Here is a 22,304-nt window from a genome sequence, read left to right on the forward strand (position 1 = left end):
TCCAAGGGGCTTGTTCTCATACGAGGAATGGCCTCCGCAGGCAAACTTGAATGAAGACCCACTGGAAAAAGCTGAGCCATCCCTATCTATAGCACTGTGGGTGGCCTCGGACAACACTTGACATTTCTACTCTCCAGGATATGGCCACCTCGCTGGTGCTCCTCTGGGAGGGGGGGTAGATGTTGGCCTAGGTGTTGTGGCAATCCGTCAACTGTCTAGATGGCTGCAACAGTTAACACACTGGCCAGCTTTCGACCAGACTGGAAAAAACAGGGTTTCACTCCACCTTCTTTTAAATGTACCGCTTGCCCAGGCGGCGAGTCTGGCGATCTAAACTCATGATTTCAAGCTTGGAAACCTGCCGTGGGCAGACGCGGGAAGTGGGAAAGGATAGGAGAACCGACCTGCAGCTACCGACCCGTGTTGGAGTAAAGGCCTATCTATTCAAGGACACACTTCACCGACTTGCGAATCATACACTCACCCACGGAGTTGGGTCTCTAGCAAAAACCTGACCTCTAACAACAATATTCGCACAAGCGGGATGATTTTCGATTCCCTATTGGCGGAAGCAATGAACTCCAGGTAGTTGAGTCATGGGCTGCTGATGTCGGTAAATTCGGTGGTCCATTCACAACCGTTAGCTCCCATCGATTGGATAGCACTTGCATTTTGATTAACAAGGCGCAGTAATTAGCCTTCAAAGGGCGAAAACTCGACCACTTCACCGGAATTTCACTATATCCAACCAAAACACGATCGCCCCCTCCTTCCTGAATATATAGGCTGGACCCATACTACTGCAGCCAAGTTGGCAAGCGGGATTTCCAACGTAAAGTTGCACGTCATCAGCAAACCCCTTGCTCCTCGTTATTCGTTCCAAGATAAACATCACCCGTTGGATAAATGGAAGAACGGGCTTGTGAGCGCGGGATCGCGGGTAGGGATGGCCTGTGGAGCTGACCCTGCATACCCATGATTTACCCCCGCCGTCCTCGTGGGGATCATGATTCTCTGATCATCTTTCTCCCGTGTTAGGGCAGCATTTGTGTATGTTGCATCATTAACTGCGGTACAAGGGAAGTCCTACCTTCTAGCTGACGGCTATCATAAAGCTATTGTTTATCTCCCAGCCACAGTCAGGAATGAAATACTGCGTCGGTTACTCCGTGCGTTTCCTGATCAACCAACCCTGCCCTGCTCAACGTTGCTTTTAATTGTATACCTAAAAAGCAATTAGAAGACCCTAACAGGGTGGTCACCCAAAGAAATGATCATGATGCTCCCGACAGTTTGGTTCGCCCCTTTATCCCTGTCAAACCCCCTCATTTACTGCAGCGATCATTATATTTTCGCCCGCCTCTCCGAAGGAGGTCATGGGAGGCAGTGTGGCCCCCCGGTCCTCTTTGTGTTGTGTCCGTCTGTGTGTGCGTGTGTCATGGTTAGCCCGGTGTCTCAGAAAGTATTATTGGTACCTCCGGCTTTGTCCAGGTGAGAAGCCTGGAGTGACTAGGTACGGAGTATATTTTATAACCCATGTCTGGTTCAAGATACTAACTACTTTATTCGCGTTACATAGCTTTCCTCCCCCCCTCTTTGTCGACGGATAGCCGAAATTGGTGCATACATACGATATACGTAAGTTTTCCTCGCTATCAACCCATGCAAAGTTGTCCTCCCCTGCTTCGTTGAGGCTATACCATGGAGAATTATGTACATGCCCGTGAAGGAATATTCGCCCTGTCACCGACTCGGCCAATCAGACGCCTGCAGCTTACCGTAGATTATGTACATGCATGGTTCATTGAACGGAGTCATCTTGTTAAAATTCGTATAGGCAAAAGGTGTGATTTGCTGCGAGCTCAGGCAATCCGGCAATTGAAGGGGAGATTTCAAACGGGCCTGTTCTGCTCTGTCAGGTGATCGCCAACCCAATGAACGATGTCTGACCCCTTAAACGCCCGATATCATGCGACTCCGTGTCTGCATTACATGATGTTGTCCGCATGCTGTAGGCGACTCGTTCTTACCATGGGCAGGGGTAATGGCACATGTAGCTCGCATTCCCAACCGAGGGTATCGTTGTCCCATCTCCAGAATGCATGTCTTGCACAACCTGATTGGAGTCACGGTGGTATTCTGTGATACAGAGTACCTATCTACCCCCCATGCTCAGCATGTAGAGCTTGAGCGGTTGAGAGGTGCGGGAGAGCTCCGTTGCTCCTTATTTTAGCTTGAGCTAAAGCTTTCTCACGTCCCATCTGTTAAGGTTTCATGGCAGAGTCAGATCGATGAGATTAAGTTATGTTGATCTGAGTGGGAGGGAGATATGCGTGTATTCAAGGTCAGAAGCTGGATATGTATATCTTGGTATATTTGATAGAATATTCGTAAGTATTGAAAATACAGTGTGTTCCCCAAAGACCTTCCTAGAGCACCTGGCCGTCAATAACCCGTGTACTACCCAAAAAATACATATATAACAAAGGGAAGAAAATGAAGAGGGTTATGGCAACGGAAGAGAATAAACACAGTCCTGATATAAGGAGAAGGTTAACCAAAAGAGGATATCATATTGCATCGGTTTTATCACCGTTGGAGTGAAAGTAAAACATAAAAAAAACAGCTGAGAGGGTGATTATTTATCTCCAAAAGAAAAAGAGTATGTCGAGTGTCATGGCTGGCCATGAAATGATTGATGTATTTCCGGCAGATAGCCGTTGTTCCATACAGGGCTGATTCGTCAACCGAAAAGATCATTTGTCGATGGTACCATTTCAGAAGTCACCACTCGCTTGGGTTTGGCCTTTCGCTTCTTTCGGCTGTGTTCAGACGGGTAAGGGTTGGATGGCAGGTATCCGGATGTGGGTATGGGAGCGGTATCGGATATAATCGATCGAGGAGATTTTTCTATATCCATCGCCGTGGTATAACTGCTAGACTCTTCATCTCTAGTAGATGAGTTTCGTGCTGATGTACTGTAGTTGGTAGCTGGCGTTCGCGGGTCGAAGTTGTGTTCCGTTGGACTTGTGGATTTATTAGAGTAGGTGCGATGGGCAGGAGAATGGCTGCGGGTAGAGAAGTCCTGGTGAAACGGATGTCGAGGCATCTCTCCAGGTAATGTGGGCTCAAGGGAACTGTTACTCTGCAACGATGTGTGGCGGTTATTCACAACAGAACGGGTGATTTCGGTGGATGGACGCCCATTCTTAGGCTTCCCAAGGTCGGCCATAGTCTTCAGGAACTCTCCGCTGGCTGGTTTGTAGACGAAGTCTGCTTTATCCTTTGTTGCAGAGGGCGAGGTTGCCATCTCGCTCAACGCTTTCTCAGAGTCTGATGGCAGACTGTTCTTTCGTGCTTTGAAACTTAGTGGAGCGTATCTCCATGGCCGTGAACGGGACCGTACTAGGTCACCCCCCTTTTTTCCGGCTGGCTGCTCAGGGAGAATATTTCTCGATGGGAATCCAGTCTCTTTGCTCTCGGGTGATGGTGATACTTGGTTCCATCCGCCTTCCATAGGCCCACTAATCGACAGGTCTCCAAACCGTTCGTCAAGAGGCCCACTAGCTTTCTGTGCTCGCCGCTTCAATATTGGCCGATCTAGGCAACATCGAACCCACGACATTATGTTATTGATAGTTTCAACGCGCCTGATGATGATGGTATATGACGGCCGTCCTTCAAGCCAAGAGTTGAGGTGTAAAAAACGTCGTTATGACCACAGTAAAGCAGGACGCAGTAGCAGAGCATCACATTGTTTTCGTGCAGAGGGAGAAAGGTCTCAAGTTGCCCACCGTCGGTTATTTAGCTCCAAAGGGGAAGGCAGAAGTAGAGGTAGACTGTTGAGAAGAGGTTGTAGATGGAATGAAAATGATATCCAGGCTACCACCAGCCGACAAAGCTTATAACAAACTCCAACAACCTGGGCCGGGAAAAGGCGCAGACGGCAGCCACCTGGGGCTGGGGCCTAAATATGAGAGTTGTGTGCACGGGTAACACTCGAGGCGTTGGGTAGATCGAACGAAGCAAATGACTGGCCGAAACCGGGTGTGGAAGAGAGGGTAGTCGAACACGTTAGTGATTTACACAACGGAGAGGGGGAGAAAAAGAGATATGGTCCAAAGCTATTGGACCAAGGAAGAACAAAGGAGGGTAGAGTATAAAATCCAGCAGGCCCAAGGAAGCAAGTAGTTCCTCTGCTTAGAAGCCAGCTGCAGACGTTTCACGGCATATGACGGTATTTGCTCTTGTAGGCACAAAAAGAGACGAAGAAAAATAAAAGATAGAGGACACAAAATAAGCCTCCCTGACGCTATCATAGACGCGGCTCCTTCTGAGGTGCGGGGCCCTTGATAACTATGTCACCTTGAATAGTGCGCCCTTTCCCGCGTCATTTTATTTCCTAGTCATACCGTGTGCTGTTCTACGGGCCTCGCGCTTGGTAGGGAAACGGGCAGGATTTCAAAGATGCCAGGGAGAGGCAGGGTCCAAAAATTTTCTCCGCAGATGTACATCAAGTACTATGTACTCCGTACACCTGCATTCATAACCCTGGAGGGTGTGGGATAGTACTGGTGTTGGCATCAACGAAGCAAATGGTCGAGTACCGAGTATGGACAGCCAAGAGAAGGGAAACACTTCTGCAAAGTCAAGATTTCACCCCAGAACACCTCATTCGCCTGCATGAGGCTAGGGCACTCATACTCCATGATAGTTATCATGCACAGCTGGTTTCGGGGCCAGGATCTGCTTGGGAGGCGTCATGCAAAAGGACGGGGCTGAAGTACAGTCTGCCCCGGACAAGCCCCTTTTGCTGCGTCGACAAGGCATCCAAGGAGGCTCTAAGGCGATTGGGTTGCGTAGGCAGCAGTACTGGTTCAACCAGCGAGAGAATAACAAATCTCAATAATACACTCATGTTGGCAGGTAGAGGGAGACTCGAGGTCAATGTAAGTGCGGTGTGCGAGCGACTTCGTAGCACGACGTGCATCAACCAAGGGATGTATTTAGAATGTGGAGCCCTGATGGCGGCTAAGCAACAAAGCCAATCACCACCAGGAGTTCCTTTCCCTTCACCCTTCGCCTTTTCGCCATTTCCCTTCTGTCGGGTACTTTGTTTTAATTTCCTCTGGCCCCCAAAATGCAGATCGGTCTGAGGAGATGACGCTAGAGGGGAAAAAGAAAGAAGCACCAGACGGAGCGCTCCCTGCGTCGTAACCTTCTTGCGCGATCCGTATTCTATCCCGTTGCCTTCCACCGTCCATTCTTGGTCCCTTGAATATTAGCCATACATAACCAAATCCCTCTCAAGCCTCAACGCGCCGCGCCTTGAGCCTCGCGGGTAAACCATCGTCGATGTTGGGAGGTGTGCGGAGACGATGGCTTCTAGGCTTCACATGCGATGATGGATCTTGGACCAATATGTATCCATGGAGGTAGCCCGGGGAAGGGCCAGGCAAACCTCTCGTGTGATGGAGTCCAACATATATCAAAGCCCGATGATTGGACCGAGTCTTAATAACCCCTGCCAATACTCGACAGCCGGATTGACCAGCGAAGCTTCCGCCGAGCCCATGGCATTGTCCTTCTTAGTACTCCGTAGTCTCGTAGCCGTCGTCGGAGCGACTTTGGCTCCAGCGACAGGAACTCATAAATCTCCAGATTTACCCCACACACTCGTTTTCATTTGATTTGAGTCTCGGTTAACTGAATATTGATCACCGGCTTAAGTATAGAGTAGCGAAGCTATACTTTTGTTGGCCGGGGATTTAGGGCAATAAGGTTGAGTTCTTGGATTTTCCAAGATGCCGCTTGACTTAGCGTTCTCAAGGAGCTTGGTTGCACCCAGAAGCCGCATTCGGGATGCCCATCAGTTGCGGTTTTGGGGATCCGGCCCTGAAACCTACAAAGATACTGCATTCCACACTCCGTACTCCGTAAGTAGATGCAGTATGCAGTGAAACCCTTTTCTGTGGCGAGGTGGACTGTCTGCTGTTTACCGAAGAGGGTGCAGTGCACCCGAGGGGGTACAGAGCAAAAACGTACCCACGAGAAAGGCACAAAGTAGAGGTTTGCATATTCAGCTGTACTCGACCCCGGGATGTTGGCGTCTTACCTCCATTCTTTGTCTCACAAGGTGGACGAAGCAGTATCAAGTGAGTGAAAAAGAAACAAACACTATTTCTGCGCCCAGCTGCCTCTTACCTTCTTTCTACTTGCCTGTTCGTTAGTTATTGGTGGTAGCTGGCGTAGTTGTTTTCACTCGCCGTACGGAGTAGGTTGTATGTAGATTGAAAGCCCATCCTCATTGTTTTGGGCTCGATTATCAAAGTAATTAAATAGAACATTTTCGAGATGAAACGTCACTAGGCTGATTGCGGTCTGTTAGGCCTTCTGGAAAGTATACTTCCCACAACTGATGCGGGCTGTCGAATATTTGGACTTTTCATTGAGAGCTTGCTCCTTTGGCGTCAAGTGGTACCGATAAACTGGCAGCCCTGTCCTCCCATTTCCCTCTTCAACGGCAGACTGCCACAGCGTGCGTATGCATAGGTACAAGCCGTCAACTAGTCGCATGCAGCGATAATCTGAGACCTTTGAGGGCCATGTGCTAATGAGTGTGCTGCGAGAATCCGGTGGTACTGACATTCCCGAATAATTGTGGGAAACAGACATGTCCTAAATAACTGTCCGTTCCAATGCCGTCGATATGGACCTGCTATACGGAGTATACGGAGCAGACACCCACGATTGTTTCATTTGCAGCAAACAGAGCCTCCAATATACATATAAACATTTCGTATGGACGTTTTACGAAGGCCCCCAAGCCTACCGAGTCGGCTTTCTAGCTCGAGAAGAACATCCGTTGATGGATTACAGGGTAAACCCGTATCAACACCGATTGGACCAGCGCGCAAACTTCAGTCGCAGATAATAGTGCCGGATTGATGCGACAGGTAATCAAGGTTCCATGGTTGAATTATATGTACGGGGGATCTCTGCAGGTGATTATTTGCGGATGTACGGAAGCCACCTTTGACCTAGAAAACCGAGGCCTTGGGTGAAAACCCGCCATTTACTTGACCTAGCCGTGTGTTAGTTATATGCTCAACGCGAGATGGTAACGGGCCGTTTCAATGATGACATGTGCTCATGGACTCATCGCCTTAGCTGTCCTCCATGACTTGTTATGTTTTTTGTGGCGATATCTCAGCACTTCTAGCCATCAATCTATTTCGTGGCTGAGGAGCCGACCCAATCCGCCTGGATAGGATCCATGTCAGCTATCAAGAGGTCCACCGGGTTTGACTAAACATTAGACTTTGTTGCGACAATAGTTAGCTGCTGCGAGTGGACAGGCTGTCTCCTATTGTCCAGACTGTCGGGTCGCGAGTCCCTGTCATCATGAAGATCAACCTTGGTCATCGATTGGGGGCGTTTCTTTGATGCATATCCGTGTGCCCCGTGCGGATATCTCGGTAATAATCTTTCCGTTGCTATCTTCAACGCAGTAGGCGGCGTTGCAGGTGACGATGAAGGAGATGTGAACTTCCTATACGCAGAGGAGAAGGTTGAAGTTGATGTACCCAGATTAGGCAATCATCTTGAGACTTCGGGCCCTTATCATGTGACCTGGAGTTTCACGTGATATGTCTTGGCATGCGCAGGCGTTAAGAAGGCCACATATATATATCTATCGTCTTGTAGATAGTAACGATGTGTACTCTATGGATGGTAAATGCCGCTTATATCCTACACTATAGTGCAAGTTACGTCTCTGGATATGTCAGGGTTGCGGGATTTTCGTCGGCGTAGCGAGGGCTACGTCATCTCTTATATTGCGCATTGGCTAGCCCGCTTTGATTCCAGGATGGTCCATTGCGTTGTTAGGGCTTTGACCGGCCATAGCTGCTATATCTTAGGTTTTGAACAAACTGCTAGATAAAGTGCGAATTCTGGGGTGCAGTGGTCCCTAATACTCGCAAGTTTGGGCCACGTCACGCACTAACCACCAACGGACAACCAGCGCATGTGTTTTGCCATGGAATGATCAAAAGATCTCACTAGAGAACCTCGGGTACTATGTTGATAATGCCATAGTATTGCTAATTCATAGTCAACACTTTCCTAATTGTTGGAGCCACCCAAGATCATGTCTCGTCCGTTGCTAAAGCAGTTAAACCTGCGAGTTATCCCTACTGGTGCAAACAGAGCAATATTCGAACTAACTTATGAAACGATATAGCTGACATTAGACAGCTCAGCGATTAACAATGAAGCCATCCGTTCAGTGATGAGATGACATATTCTATCCCAATATTCTCTCTGTTTTCGGACCGTTTTCTATAAGAGTGAGCAGTGGCATATAAAAGATTTGAACAAGACGCAACACTGAATTCCGGCCTAACGCCTGGTTATGGAATTGACATACCTCATGATAGCCTATGACCTAAGAGCTGAAGTAGGAGATCACGATACCCATGGTCGTCCCTAGATGCTAGGTCACCCAAGTAATCAATCATTACTTAGGTAATATCGAACATCGAGCCAGTCCCCAATAGTTATGCAATCATTACGCCTAGTCATCGCGGCATTGATACAATCATAGCTACAGAAGTTTCAGAAGCTCTTCCCCCTAAGAATGGAAGAATGCCAGGTATTTTAGCTATCCATCCTTTGGTAGAGCACGGCGCTAACGACACTCCTGCTAAACGAACCCGCAGATGGATATCTGAGCGAATCGCTCCTCTATAAAGTTCATGTTATATTAATGCTGTCAAATAGTAGCCGTGTACTTTAGCCAGATCTTTGGTGAGAAGCTATTGGTTGTCTACACATATCAAGCGTCTAGAATATCTAGACTATGACACTATCAATCTCGAAAGCTCCCTGACAAGTTGAGTATTTTACTCCACAATATCAGTAGGGCTCTGGATCGTCATAAGCTTAAGCTTAAGCCCTGTCGACATGAATGCATTGACCATGCATATAGAATTGTCGTTACATCCCTCGCCCCTCGCTTTCTCCAAGCCGGTTAACCTTACCTGCACCACTGTTTATTTGTACGCTTCTGGCCCTGCGTTTTACCTTCCATATATGGTCTCCTTTAAGCACATTCATTGCTGCCGTTTTCAACCATGTTATAGAAAGCAGGCCTACATATATACCCGCCTTACTATCAGCTATTTCCACCTATTTGAGAGTGATTTTGTCAAATGGTTTGTCCCTCGACATGAACGACAGTCTAATTACACCGCTATCTATCATGTTTAAAATGGCTATGAAACAGTGAGGATACACAGAGATTTCTGACTGCAGCAAATGATGTATTGCCAGATCACAATTTTCCAGGAATTCCAAGCTTACGGAACGCTGGGAGCATTGTAACGAACTTGCACCAAGCCTCAACCAGCTATTTCAATGGTCAGTAGCTACTTGACAGCACGCAAGGCTATACCCTCAGTGTAGTGCGACAGCCTGCGGCTTCGTGCTATCCGCATGGTGTCCACTTTATGGCTACTAATAGAAATCTGAAAGAGCACCTCCAGAATATAGGATCCCTTTGTGGACCACGCTATTCAGCTGAGCTGGCAGGTTATGGTTGACCCAGACGTTATCATGCGCTCTGATGAATCCCGAATCTACTAGAGCTATCTATCCCTGAATATTATCATAATAGATTAAGCTATGATTAGGCCACCCTACCCATTGTGTAGCCTATAACACAAGACTTAATGAAAAAAAGCCTGAACTCTATCCTACAGGTATAGCGGTTACTGTAGGACAGCCTTTTTTATTGAGTTCTTAAAACCTAGAGTCATCACACCGCAGGAAAATAAACACCACCGTCCTTTCAATTCATATGTCCCCCATTTGTCTTAGTCAACATTTTAATTGAGGAATCACGACTTCGACTTTGACAAAACTAGATGCTAATTATGCATAGTTGCAGCGATACGACCTTAGGATATGGAGCTACACACGAGGCCGCTACTATAGCCCCTCCCAAAATTACCCCTCTGCGAGAGATAGTATAACAAACAGGCTTGTGGCTATTCCCAGGTTCATAGAAGAAAAGCTTCTGGCCTAACGGAAGACTGATTAGACGGCTGTATCATGCAACTCTTTAAACTGGGAAGCGATATACGATCAGATCTACAACGGATATGGTATGTACAGTGGGAGCTTGAAATTGATTCTTTTATGCACATAGTGATAGTTTTTACTATAGTTGGGGTCGTCGAGCTCGTGATACAAGCATAGCCCCCGACCATGGCTTCCCCCAAAAAACAATGAAAAAATATATAATTGTAATACATCTTCCTAAAGTTGTAGGTTGCCCAGTCGACGATGAACTGTGAAAATCTAGTCATAGCCTTGCCGATAATCACTTAACCGCATGTTCGAGTTATTTGACGTGATATACGGACGTGCATATCGCGACAAAACCAAAACCCGTTTAGCTGTAACTATATCACCACTAGGGGTTCTTTGACTGCCGCTTAGAAGTAGGAAAATCCATGACAGTATATGCGTAACTCTTGTTGCTAGTATGCCTAGCTTTCATTATCAAAGTACTCCGTACACTTTCCTATGGTGCCCACGGGAAATGTCGAGCTCCACTTCTGATTTCTTGGTGTTGCAGACTTGCAGCAGGATGATGGCTAGATTGTGACGAACGCATTCATATGTATAATATAGCAACTAAACCATGACAAAGGCTTAATAAAAGAAGGGAGAGCCTGGCGTACGACCAGGAGAAAAATCAGCTAGCAAGCTCTTGCGGAAGAGTGTCCAAAAAGCGTTGCTAACGCAAATACAGTGTCAGGGGTAGAAGCATAAACTAGTGGATCTGCATGGATCGGCCTGCGGGCCGAATTTACGGGCCGCAGCATAGTCTTAACCTTAAACATTATGATGACTCAGCATTCTTCAGCAGCCACAACTACTTAGGTACCATGTAATTTTCCATCACCTCGCAAATTCAAATGACTTCAGGGCCCTCATCATGCTGCTATCAAAGGCTACTTATCATGTCCATGTAGAAAAATAAAGAGCCTCTTGATCCGCCTATTTAAACTTAAAACTTATTTACTTATTAAGAGTGTAATAAGTTCGGCTGTAAGGTAAAAGGACGATAATTAATTTCGCATCCCTAGTTTCCACGCTTTAGCATCCATGTATTCATATCCAACCCTGATATTTATAAACACCATCAGCATTGGAAATTTGGAAACTAGAACCGCAGAATAAAAGCTCGCTCAAGGCCAACGCGGTTTAAATGTAGTTTCTGTAAAGCGTCTAGGGTAATTCGTATGAGATGCAGCCCTCCGTATGCATGTCAATATCTATTCTCTGTTGATGACACCGGCACACAAACCAGCTGTATCGTCGGATGCGTAATCCAGCTCTCTCGATCCCGGTTCCAGGTTTCCTTGGCTCTATCCTTAGGCAAATGCAGTTCCCATCGGCCAATGACTTCTACCAACAGTGCCCGTATTATTAGATCCGCCACATACCGGCCCATACATTGGCGTGGCCCAAATCCAAACCGCCAGAAGTGGTACCGTGCTTCGGTACTATTCACGTCCAAAAATCTATTAGGTCGGTAGTGATCTGTATCGGACCCCCAAAAATCGTTCTTAATGTTGAGAGCGTAGGTATCCACCACGTAATTGGTCCCGGCTGGAATCTGATAACCATCGATAATTCGATCTGTTGGTGCTGACTGCGGCACTGAGAAGGCAGCAAGTGGTTTTAATCGGGAGGATTCTAAGATACACGCATTAAGAAAAGAAGTCGAGCTAGTAAGGTATCCATGCATGCTGTGCTGTTTTGCGTTCTGTATGGATTGGATCTCTGAGCGTAGTCGCTTTTGGACTTCTTGGTTATATGCCAGGAAGACAAGGTTCCACGACAAACCGCCCATTGTCACGTCAAGGTTAGCGTAAAGCGATTCGTCTAGTGTATGGTATAGATGATCGGAAGTGATTGTCCCTTCCCTAAGTGATTCGAATAAATGGACGACAGGGGCATCAAGTAAGGACATGTCTAATGCTCGCTGATATGCCGATTGATTGAATTCTTGCCATTTGGTTTCAAAGGATCTCAGACATTTATTAGCTGCTGTAGGCAGGTACCTAGACAACCGGAATCGACTAAGGCCGCCACGGATAACGTGTTTGAACAGCCCTTCGCGTATTGGTACCATATCTCGCAGCTCTTGCTCCATATAGGGAGAAAGAGGGCCATAGATTATCTCTGCAACAATGAAGAAGGGAAGCATCTTCAAGTCTTCCACGGGGTCTATAAGACCGTAGTTACTGAATTTCCAGCTGCTTTCGTGTTCTTGTAGGTGCCGCTTGACCCGCTCATGAATAAAGCTCACATGGTTCGACATGCTGGATCGTGTGAATGCTGTCTCGCTTACTATCCGAAGACATCTCCATTCTTCACCGCTAATAAGTCCCACACATTTACCAAGGATCCGGCTCATAAGATACCCTGAATTGTTGTTCACAGCTTTGAGATGTTTGTCGGAGTCTCGGAAAACAGTTTTGATATGCTCCGGTTTCGTGAGGACGCTATTTCAACAGAGGTCAGGTATTTGCCAAGTAGTTGAGGTAAAGGGCACGTACACTTCGGGTGTCATTCCTGCCCAGATACGGTAGATACTCCCATATTGCTGCCGCCAGTCTTCGCTGTTTTCAATACCTTCGAGGAACTTGCCGATATCCCCTTGCCCGTTAGGCCAGACGTAAGGGCATGTTGGGAGTGGTGTACCCCATTTGAGATGCTGAACTGGGTATCGTCGGACTAGGAACCACTATCGTCAGGTGATAGGCATAAACGATGCATATACCATATTGATGTAGGGATAACCTTACATTGAGAATAAAGGAAATAAGGCGATTTAAAGTGTACCTTCCAACCACCAGATAGAGCACGAAAACCGTGATGCACCCTCCGGCCACTAGGAGCAACATTTTATTTGCTTCGCTTGCCTTGAGGCTTTCAAGAAAAGCGGTAGAGGCGATAATTTTATGGCAAGAGGATAACATATAGGTAAGTAACGGAGTACCTACGACGAGTTCTCGGACTTTGAGGATCGGACCGGAGTTGGCTTCACGCCCTACCTCGTATTGGTCGTCCAGGACCCGTAAAGAAGGCCGTATACGAATAAACCGGCCATTTGCGGTATCGCTTCGCGCAAGGATCGTGGCTCGTGCCCCGCCCTACCGCAATGTAGCATTTCGACTGTGCGGTTGAGCTTTTACATGAAGGTCATAGCACTACTCGCTTGGTGAAGGGTATCCCGTATAATTTCTGCTTGTAGCGTCCTGCCCGTTTTGCTAGTATTTCCCAGCCGGCAATGACAAGCTCTTATTAGTCGTATACCACAAGAGGGCCCATACCTATATACTCTCGGTATCAGTTTTGATTGGTGAAGAAGATCATCCCTTGGGCCGTCCGCTGCTCTCGATATATATGTCGACACTGATGCCATGTGCGCACTTTGAACGGCTGGATGGGCATAATAAGACAGCGCATTGTGGTCGGCCATCTCAACGTGCGCGGAAATTCTAGTGAAATGACCATCGCCTCCTCGGGGACGTGGTATGATATGCCTGATTACAGTGAACAAGCTGTAAAATGTCCGTTGTAACCTGTCGAACCTCCTGTGAAAGGAGAGGAGAGAAATCAAGCTTCTACTACCACACACGTCTATAGTCATTTTATGAACCATGTCTGCCACTGGCAGTCAGAAAATGCCCAAGGGGTGGTATGTGGTATCGCTGTGTGCCCAGCGCATTTTCTGGAAGTATGCGAAGGTATCGCCATTAGCGTTCAAGTTGATCTAGCCTAGGTCATAGCACGGGCCTTCTGTTAGAGTTCCAGATATTTCCCGAGCAATGTGGCGATGGCCCAGTTGTTCGGAGTACGATCGGGTTTATTGGCTAGGCTATGGTAGTGTGAATGTATAGTGGTTGCTGAAGCTCCAAACCCCTGACCACTGGGTAAATTTCAACCGTTGGGTTTATGGGGTTTGTGGTATAAATTTATCGATTAATTCCTGTGACTAGGAATCTTGATGACATGGAGTCCGATAGATAGTGGCTTTTAGTTTGGTAGTGGAAGCTGCTTCCATACATACCATCGCAACTTGAAGTTTAGTTGCCGAGCCTAACTAGCTCGGTGGATGGCCCATTCCATTTGTACTAGGTGTCAACTCGTGATACAATCCTTGATAGTGCTGAAGCGTCGAACAATGTATATCGAGCATAGGTTATTCCTTTAATTCTGCCGGCAGTTCTGCATTGTCGGTAAAGTGAAGGCACCCTACATTTTGCTAGCCAGAGAAGGCTGAGTATGGCCACCAATAACGAGTAAGGGTGTAAATATCAGATTGTAGTATTGCTATACAGATCTGGATAAATATCGTCAGTCGCAATCCAGTTACGAATTGCGTTTCTCATCTGAACTTCTGCTTCATCTTCATGCCAAAAATGACCTGCTCCCTCAACCAGGACACTCCCGAACCGTGAGTGTTCTAGTTTCTTCAGTTCTTCACACAAATCATTTGACCTTTTAGACGAGGTGAAGCCGTCTCTGTCTCCGTATAGCGCCAGAGTCCGGTGCTCTGAAGCCTTAGTATGGAGGTCTGAACCTTGGAGGAGTTTGCCTTGTATGGTTGTTGTGAGCTTAGAGGTTGACGTAAGAAGAGCTGTGGCTGTAAAGAGGGAAATTGGTGGTAGGATAGGGGACACGAGGAGATATGATATGTTGATATCATTACTCTCGGTAGTTTCGATGGAATGAGCTGGATAACATGGTTGGTTAGCGTCGTCCTGTGATCCGATGCCCCTGTTCCATTTGGAGGACATGTTATGGGCCTCTTGCAGAATTTTGACAGGCGCCTTGGCTTCCTTGTGCTCTTCGAATGCTATTTGGATACTCTCTAGAGACGGTAGATAAGTAGCCAGCATTGACCCATAGGAATACCCCGATACTATAATCTCAGCTCGGCTTGGTTCGCCCCTAGCTGAGCCACTCCCCGTAGCTGTATCAGATGAGGGCTTTGAAATAGGATCTAGGCCCAAGATGTAATACACCAGAAACGCATAGAATGAGACAAAATCGCCGAGTTCAGGTCTTCCTGTCCAGCTTGTTCGCCCTTGTGACCCGCCCGCGCCCCTGGAGCGTAGTAGTTAGTACTCACATGCTCAAAATTTCACAACCAGTTCCTATAGGGTTATTTAAGCAAAAAGGCAACAAGATTGGAAGTACCGTAAGTTGAAAGTGCCTACAATATATCCTGCCTTCAATAGCTCATCCGCAATGATAGCCACAACTGGGTCATCGTAGCAACCGCCTAGAGGTGCGTATGGATGGGCTACCATAGCACCTTTCTTCGTCCATGTAGATTTCTTATCCGAGGGCTTCAAGTGGATGGGATGATATAGCCTACATTGAAGCTGAACGTCGTCATAAACCGATGGGATTGTAAACTGGTGTGTTGGCCGCGGTAGGGCCATAGCGATAGACAGCAAGGCAAGTCCTTTTGTAAGCGTAACTATGCCTTTTATTTCTTCATCCAGATATAGAGGCAGTTAAATTCAATGCTTCAAGATCTATAGCTTGTTTTTATACAGCCGACATCCACTCGCAGGGTTCGTTCCCTTGTCAAATGTTGTTCAAGTCAACCAAAATATCAGCTCGCACTAGTTTAGGTAAGTTTATTTACTTAGTCATCATCGTATTTTTTGTAACCAGAATTCAGGCTGGTTGATCTTGTATTAAATCATCTTTCTGTAGAGCATCGTCTCTCAGCTCGAAATACTTCCTTTTATTCAATAGAGTACGGAGTAATGGCTAGTGTATATATTGACCCAGCAATCAGACCAACTCTCATATCCTATTTATTCTATCATTTGTCGGGGAAAATATCCAATCTCGCTAAACAATGGTAGACAGTCCTACAGTCCGACATTCATATAACGATGAGAGCTGCAAATGATATCATATATTAGTAGTAGCGCACTGTCTCGTTCACGATGGCATTATAATGCCTGACCCATACAACGAATAATTAGGAAGAGAAAGGGCGGATAAGAGGTGGTAGACTATAGAATCTATCAAAGTAACATAATGATGTTTAGCCATGGGGAAGGATGACTATGATGAGGATAATAGCCAGGCAGGGTCGGGCTCGTCGTCATCACTTTCGGGCGCCGTGTCCTTGACCTTCGTTGAAGGCGAGTCCTTTGGGCAGGCAGTGGCTTGATTGGCGGGAACTGTCGACTGGCATATTTCGGGAGAGGGAGAGCCTACCCTTGATGGCGTGGGAGACCGTAATAAGTCCTCGGGTACCTCTCCTACCATCGTCCCGCCGTGGTCTTCATCTAGAGCGTCGTCATGGCCGCCAAACGTACTTGAAAACATGGCTTTAGCCTCCACAAAGGCTTCCAGTTCAGCACCAATTCCACATATAAGTAGCGTCCAGTTCTTCTCCTCCGCTAGTTGTAGGCTGCATTCTAGGCTTTGAATCGTAGCATCTAATTCTTTCAGTATCAAGGCAACGTCTGTCTCGCGGGCTTCCTGAGGGCCGATTGATTCGAATAGCGGGCCCTTCCCCTGTAGGCGGTTCACCGTATTCCGTAGCCGTTTCTCGAAAGTCGTTATTGTTATTACAGTATCGTTCCATATACGCCCACCTTCCTTTAATGCTTCGATTTCCTGGTTGGTGGTCAGGTTCCGCTTCTGTAGCGCCGAAATTTCTTGCGTCCAGTGTTCCTCTGCCATCTCCAGGGTCCGGCGGTCTGGGTTCAGCGAAAAGAAGGTTGTCGAAGAAGGGGCTATCTGGAGCGGTGGGATAGGCGGGGTCTTCAGGTATCGTTTGGCATCTGAATTCACCAGGGAGAGAGCGGCTTCATAGGATGATAGTTTAGCGTCGACGGAGTTTTGAAGCTGCGATAGTTCGTTCACCATATGCCGATGGCGCACCTTCATTTCCGCCAGCCTTGTTTCTGTCTCCCTGATCTCGTCTTCTAGACCGTGAAGCTCGTTCGAGAGCGTGTCTACCCGCTTCTTTTGCTTGTCGGCTTGCATGCCGGATATCGACCTTTCCAAGCCAGCCCGTTTATCTATAAATGATTCCACCACCTTCAGAGCTTCCCGCCTCGTGTATACCTCTGCGTTAAGAATGTCATGCTCTTCCTCCTTCAGGCTTAACAGGTTGTGGATCGACCGAAGAATGCCTCGACGTGCATTTCGGAGGCTGGTTTCCTTCTTGCGCGGCTGGCGTACTGGAACAGGCAACGTCGACCTGTGACTTGCGATATGAGAGGGAGTAGGAGTCGAGCTTCTGGTCGAGGGAGTGTCCTCCCGCGAGGTTAAGGGCTGCCTGGCCGACAGAGCACGACTCTGGGAGTCAAGTAGCTCCTGTAAGTCGCTTTGAAGCTGCTTGGATTGCCGCTCTATATAAATAAAGGGATCTGTAGGGTTCACGGGGGCCGCGAGTGGTATTGATCGCAAACGCTGCGACTCACTGAAGCCCCAGGTCGACATTTTCGGCTCGAGCTAGCTTGATGAACAGACGTAAGTCATAGATGAACATAGACGGATGGGCTGGATCAACTAGCAGCTATCCTAGAGCCAACTCGGGTCAACTTGAGAGAATATAAGTCCCAGCTCTGGCGTTCACCTTTGCTCCGGAGGCGTGTGTCGCGTGCAGGGAGCATCCGGCTTAAATACTTCGTAGCTCGAGATAGGCCGGATATGAGGCTTGGTGATTGGCTGCTTCGGTCAGGTCATAAGGATGACGCCGCGTCGAGCAGTGCAAGTGATCACAGAGGCCGTGTGAGCAGCACTGGCTATAGCATTATCCTCGGCCACTCACCATCGCATATATAAGCATGCAAGCATAGTATAGAAGTAGACGTAGTAGTAGAAGTACAAGTAGAAGTAGAAGCGCGCTTAGGCAGCAACCGCCCGAGTAAGCGCATCACGTGACTCGCCAGCTCAGTTCTGGCTTTCTGCTGCTTCTTCGGGCTTCTGCGACAACAACATCAAACACTCCAGCACCCATCGGCACCACGATCATTTCACCATCATCCCCCTTCTTCTTCCCTCTGCTTCTACTTCTCGTCTGTATTCCTAGCTTCTGCCTTACTTTTTTGTTTTTACTTGCCATCACTTGTCCCCTTACACGTCTTGGATCTTACTACAGCCTGAAGGCGACAGCCGCGCACTCGTGACAGCTCCAGCCGGAGTGCAGACACACCGTTGACAGAACACTTCATATTAAGATAACACCATGGTTGGCCTCGTTTCAGCTGCGGGTTTAGTGGGATTCCTTTCTGAACCCGACACCGAGCTTAAAGTGTTCGCCCTGAAGGCCCTTGACGCCCAAGTCGATCTGCTATGGTCTGAGATTGCCGGATCCGTTGGACAGATGTACGTTGTGAAGAGCCCTTCCTATACATAGCCTAATCACCGGTAGAGAAGGCTGTGCCTGCTGGACAGCTGTTTTTTGCTTCGCTTCCGTGTTCGTTGAGCTATGGCTAACCATCCTGTGTATGAAATAGAGAAGCCCTGAGCGAAGATGAATCATTTCCAGAACGCGAACTTGCTTCCCTCGTTGCCGCCAAGGTGTACTACCACCTACAAGAATATGGCGAGAGTATGGTTTTTGCTCTAGGAGCTGGTAATCGGTTCGATATCGAGACCGGTGGTGAATTTGAGGAAACTATCATCTGTACGTTTATATCTACGACGCGGAAAATCCACTCCGTCTTTATACCATGGCATGCTAACGTTATAATGCACAGCAAAATGCGTGGATACCTTTATTTCGACATGCTCGATGTTGAAGGCTTCACAAGCCGCAGGACGTGGCGGAGCTCCTCAACTTAACACCTCGTTCCCACGGAACGACGGAGGTGTCTCGAGTACATCTGCTGGCCTAAGCTCGCCCATCACCCCATTTTCGCAGTCCGCCCTGCCCTCAAAGTCCCTCCTGTCCCGTCCCGAATCGTCGGCAGAAGCAAGTTACCCTGTCGGCGAAGATGTTGGCGCAGATGGGGATGAGGTGCCCTTGATACTTCAACGCGGAATCCAAAGGCAGCTGCAAAATGTCATTGAACGACTATTTGAGCGGTGTTTCGAGCAACAGAGGTATCGTCAGGTGATTGGCATTGCTGTCGAAGCCAAGAGCCTCGATATCTTGCGAGCTGCTATTCTCCGAGCTGCTCACGATGAAAAGGAGCAAGGCGTCGAATCCTCCAAGCGCGGAGAGGAGTTGATGGAGTATGTCTTGGGCATTTGTATGAACGTCGTCCAAGAGCGGGCGTTCAGAAACGAGGTTCGTAGACCTTTATACGCCTAATGGGGCGAAACATCAGTATGCTAACCAAAATGATTTTCCAGATCCTGAAGCTTATCCTCGAGCTTCTAAACGAGATCCCTTCACCTGACTACTTTTCTATTGCGAAATGCGTTGTCTACTTGAACGAGCATTCGATGGCGTCCGATATTTTGCAACGACTAGTTGAAAAGGGTGATGCAAGGTCTCTTGCAGTGGCTTATCAAATCTCCTTTGATCTTTACGATAACAGCACCCAGGAGTTTCTGAAAAAGGTACGACAAGAACTGGCAGCAATTGCGCCAGAATCCGACGAGACGGAATCCTCCGACAAGATAGAACCAGAGCCAAAGGAAACCGATAAACTTATTGACGACAGCGAGGAGCAAGCCGCCCAATCAAGGCCCGCTAACGGAGGCCGAAAATTTACTGCTGAAGCACGAGCTTCGCTGAAATCAACTCGAGGTATCCTTGACGGCGCCAACTCCATTCAACTCAACCTTGAGTTCCTGTACCGCAATAACAAAGCCGACATTACTATCTTGGATAAAATCAAGGATAGCTTGGAGGCGAGGAATTCGATATTCCACACTGCAGTGACTTGCGCCAATGCCTTCATGCATGCGGGAACTACACATGACAAGTTCTTCCGTGACAACCTGGACTGGTTAGGCAAGGCTGTTAATTGGTCGAAGTTTACTGCCACTGCCGCCCTCGGTGTCATTCATCGTGGCAACCTTACCCAGGGACAGAAGCTACTGGCACCATATCTTCCCAAGGAATCTATGGCGGGTGTTGGTAACCCTGGCTCTGTATATAGTCAAGGTGGCTCCCTGTACGCCTTTGGTTTGATCTATGCCAACCATGAAGGCTGGGCGGTGGACCACATTCGCGAACATTTCAACAAGGCCACCGAAGAAGTTGTGCAACACGGTGGTGCGCTCGGTCTGGGAGTAGCAGCAATGGGAACTGGCGATGAAGGGATTTATGCGGATCTGAACAAGGTCTTGAACGCAGATTTGGCGCTGAATGGCGAGGCAGTGGGTCTCGCTATGGGTTTGGTCATGTTGGGATCCGGAAACATGAAGGCACTCGAGGACATGATTCAGTATGCACACCTAACGCAGCACGAAAAAATTATTCGTGGTCTTGCTATGGGTATGGCGTTGATCATGTACGGCCGCCAGGAAGCCGCGGATGAACTTATTAACGGACTTCTGGGTGATCCTGATCCTACACTACGATACGGTGGAATCATGGCAATTGCACTCGCCTACTGTGGAACCGGAAGCAACAAGGCCGTCCGCAAACTCCTTCACGTAGCTGTCAGTGACGTTAGCGACGATGTCCGTCGTGCTGCCGTCATGAGCTTGGGTTTCATACTGTTCCGCAAACACCAGAGTGTTCCACGCATGGTCGAACTCCTTTCAGAATCCTATAATCCACACGTTCGATACGGAGCCGCCATGGCACTTGGTATTTCCTGCGCTGGTACCGGCTTGGATGATGCTATTGACCTTCTAGAGCCAATGCTGAGGGACCCAATGGATTTCGTCCGCCAAGGTGCTTTGATCGCCCTCTCCATGGTGCTCGTTCAGCAGAATGAAACGATGAACCCAAAGGTTGGAACTATTCGTAAGGCCATGCAAAAGGTCATTGCAGACCGGCACGAGGATGCTATGGCCAAGTTCGGCTGTGCTATTGCCCTGGGAATCATCGACGCTGGAGGACGGAACTGCACCATCAGCCTACAGACCCAATCAGGCAACCTCAACATGCCAGGCATCGTAGGAATGGCTGTGTTTACCCAGTACTGGTACTGGTTCCCATTGACCCATTTCCTATCTCTCAGTTTTACGCCCACCGCCGTGATTGGTGTTGACCAGAAGCTGGAAGTCCCCGACTTTAAGTTCCACAGCAACACCCGCCCAAGCCTCTTCGACTACCCTCCAGAGCAGCAGGTGAAGGCAGACGAGGCGCCAGAGAAGATCAAAACTGCGGTTCTGTCTACCACTGCACAGGCCAAGCGACGTGCACAGAAAAGAGAGAAGCAACGAAGCGGAAGCATTGATATAGAGCAGACCCCAACGACGCCAAAGACCACCGCCCAACAACTTCCCGACAAGATGGACATTGATGAAACCGCACCAAAGGCCGACGACAAGGACACCGCCGCTACCGTTGAGCCCAAACGAAAGCCGGAGAAAGAGAAGGTCGGGTATGAGGTGTCGAACTTGTCGCGCGTGCTCCCAGCTCAAGTGAAGTACATCTCGTTCCCTGACCGGAGATACGAGCCTGTCAAGAAGGTATATATTGAACCCCGTACTATGCAAAAAAGTACAGTAGATGCTAACATGGTGTTTGTTCAATAGGCTACCGGTGGAGTTATTGTTCTTCTCGACAAGACGCCTTCCGAGCCGCGTGAAATCATCGAATTAAGCGCCAGCAAGGAAACCAAGCCTGCCGCTACCGCCAGTGGCCAACCCGATGCCATCCAGGGCCGTATCAACGCGGCCCTCCAGGGAGCTGCACAGGCAGCCCGGGGTGCACCCACCACCCCTGTCCGACCAGGCGCTACGGCCGGAGCTGCTGCTGCTGCAGGTGTCCTTACAGCCGTCGATGAGGACGAGGAAGGCGTCGAAGAGGCCCCTGTGCCCGAAGACTTTACATATGAAACTGACGGCGAGGACGAGGAGCTCTGAGCTCCCTACTCCGTACACGAAGTTGGCAGCCGTCCTTGACCTACCCTTTTTCCTTACCACTTCTACCATTTCCTCCTCCAGCATAGCATTCAGTGGGAGCTACCTCCTGCCTCTCTGTACTCTAAACTATCTTGACATCCTATCCTAATATAACTGTGTAAAACGAGCTTCCTATGCTGGCCATTTCCCCGTGCAGAAGTCGCGAAACTTGAGCCGAGGTAAATATCTCGTGATCCGTT

The 22,304-nt window shown here is 48.3% G+C and overlaps 5 protein-coding genes across 5 annotated transcripts; 1 reads left to right on the forward strand and 4 right to left on the reverse strand.

Annotated features, from left to right (window-relative positions):
• Positions 1–2,743: 2,743 nt before the first annotated feature.
• GIQ15_06248 (uncharacterized protein) lies at positions 2,744–3,625 on the reverse strand (the record flags this gene model as incomplete). Its single annotated transcript, XM_033553665.1, has 1 exon — positions 2,744–3,625. The coding sequence occupies one exon, from the start codon at positions 3,623–3,625 to the stop codon at positions 2,744–2,746; it is 882 nt and encodes a 293-aa protein (XP_033404809.1).
• Positions 3,626–11,341: 7,716 nt separating this feature from the next.
• On the reverse strand, positions 11,342–12,986 carry GIQ15_06249 (uncharacterized protein; the record flags this gene model as incomplete). Its single annotated transcript, XM_033553666.1, has 3 exons — positions 11,342–12,584; positions 12,639–12,826; positions 12,888–12,986. The coding sequence occupies 3 exons, from the start codon at positions 12,984–12,986 to the stop codon at positions 11,342–11,344; spliced, it is 1,530 nt and encodes a 509-aa protein (XP_033404810.1).
• A 1,416-nt stretch (positions 12,987–14,402) lies between these two features.
• On the reverse strand, positions 14,403–15,536 carry GIQ15_06250 (uncharacterized protein; the record flags this gene model as incomplete). Its single annotated transcript, XM_033553667.1, has 2 exons — positions 14,403–15,195; positions 15,289–15,536. 2 exons carry the CDS (start codon positions 15,534–15,536, stop codon positions 14,403–14,405), a joined length of 1,041 nt encoding a protein of 346 aa, XP_033404811.1.
• Positions 15,537–16,176: 640 nt separating this feature from the next.
• Positions 16,177–17,568, reverse strand: GIQ15_06251 (Atg28p; the record flags this gene model as incomplete). The annotated part of the gene is made up of 1 exon (XM_033553668.1): positions 16,177–17,568. The coding sequence occupies one exon, from the start codon at positions 17,566–17,568 to the stop codon at positions 16,177–16,179; it is 1,392 nt and encodes a 463-aa protein (XP_033404812.1).
• Positions 17,569–18,316: 748 nt separating this feature from the next.
• Positions 18,317–22,065, forward strand: GIQ15_06252 (26S proteasome regulatory subunit rpn2; the record flags this gene model as incomplete). The annotated part of the gene is made up of 5 exons (XM_033553669.1): positions 18,317–18,456; positions 18,588–18,757; positions 18,831–19,363; positions 19,429–21,669; positions 21,736–22,065. The coding sequence occupies 5 exons, from the start codon at positions 18,317–18,319 to the stop codon at positions 22,063–22,065; spliced, it is 3,414 nt and encodes a 1,137-aa protein (XP_033404813.1).
• Positions 22,066–22,304: the final 239 nt, after the last annotated feature.

Source organism: Arthroderma uncinatum, assembly GCF_011692745.1.
Source record: "Arthroderma uncinatum strain CBS 119779 chromosome Unknown scaffold4, whole genome shotgun sequence".
In the NCBI taxonomy this organism is placed as follows: domain Eukaryota; kingdom Fungi; phylum Ascomycota; class Eurotiomycetes; order Onygenales; family Arthrodermataceae; genus Arthroderma; species Arthroderma uncinatum.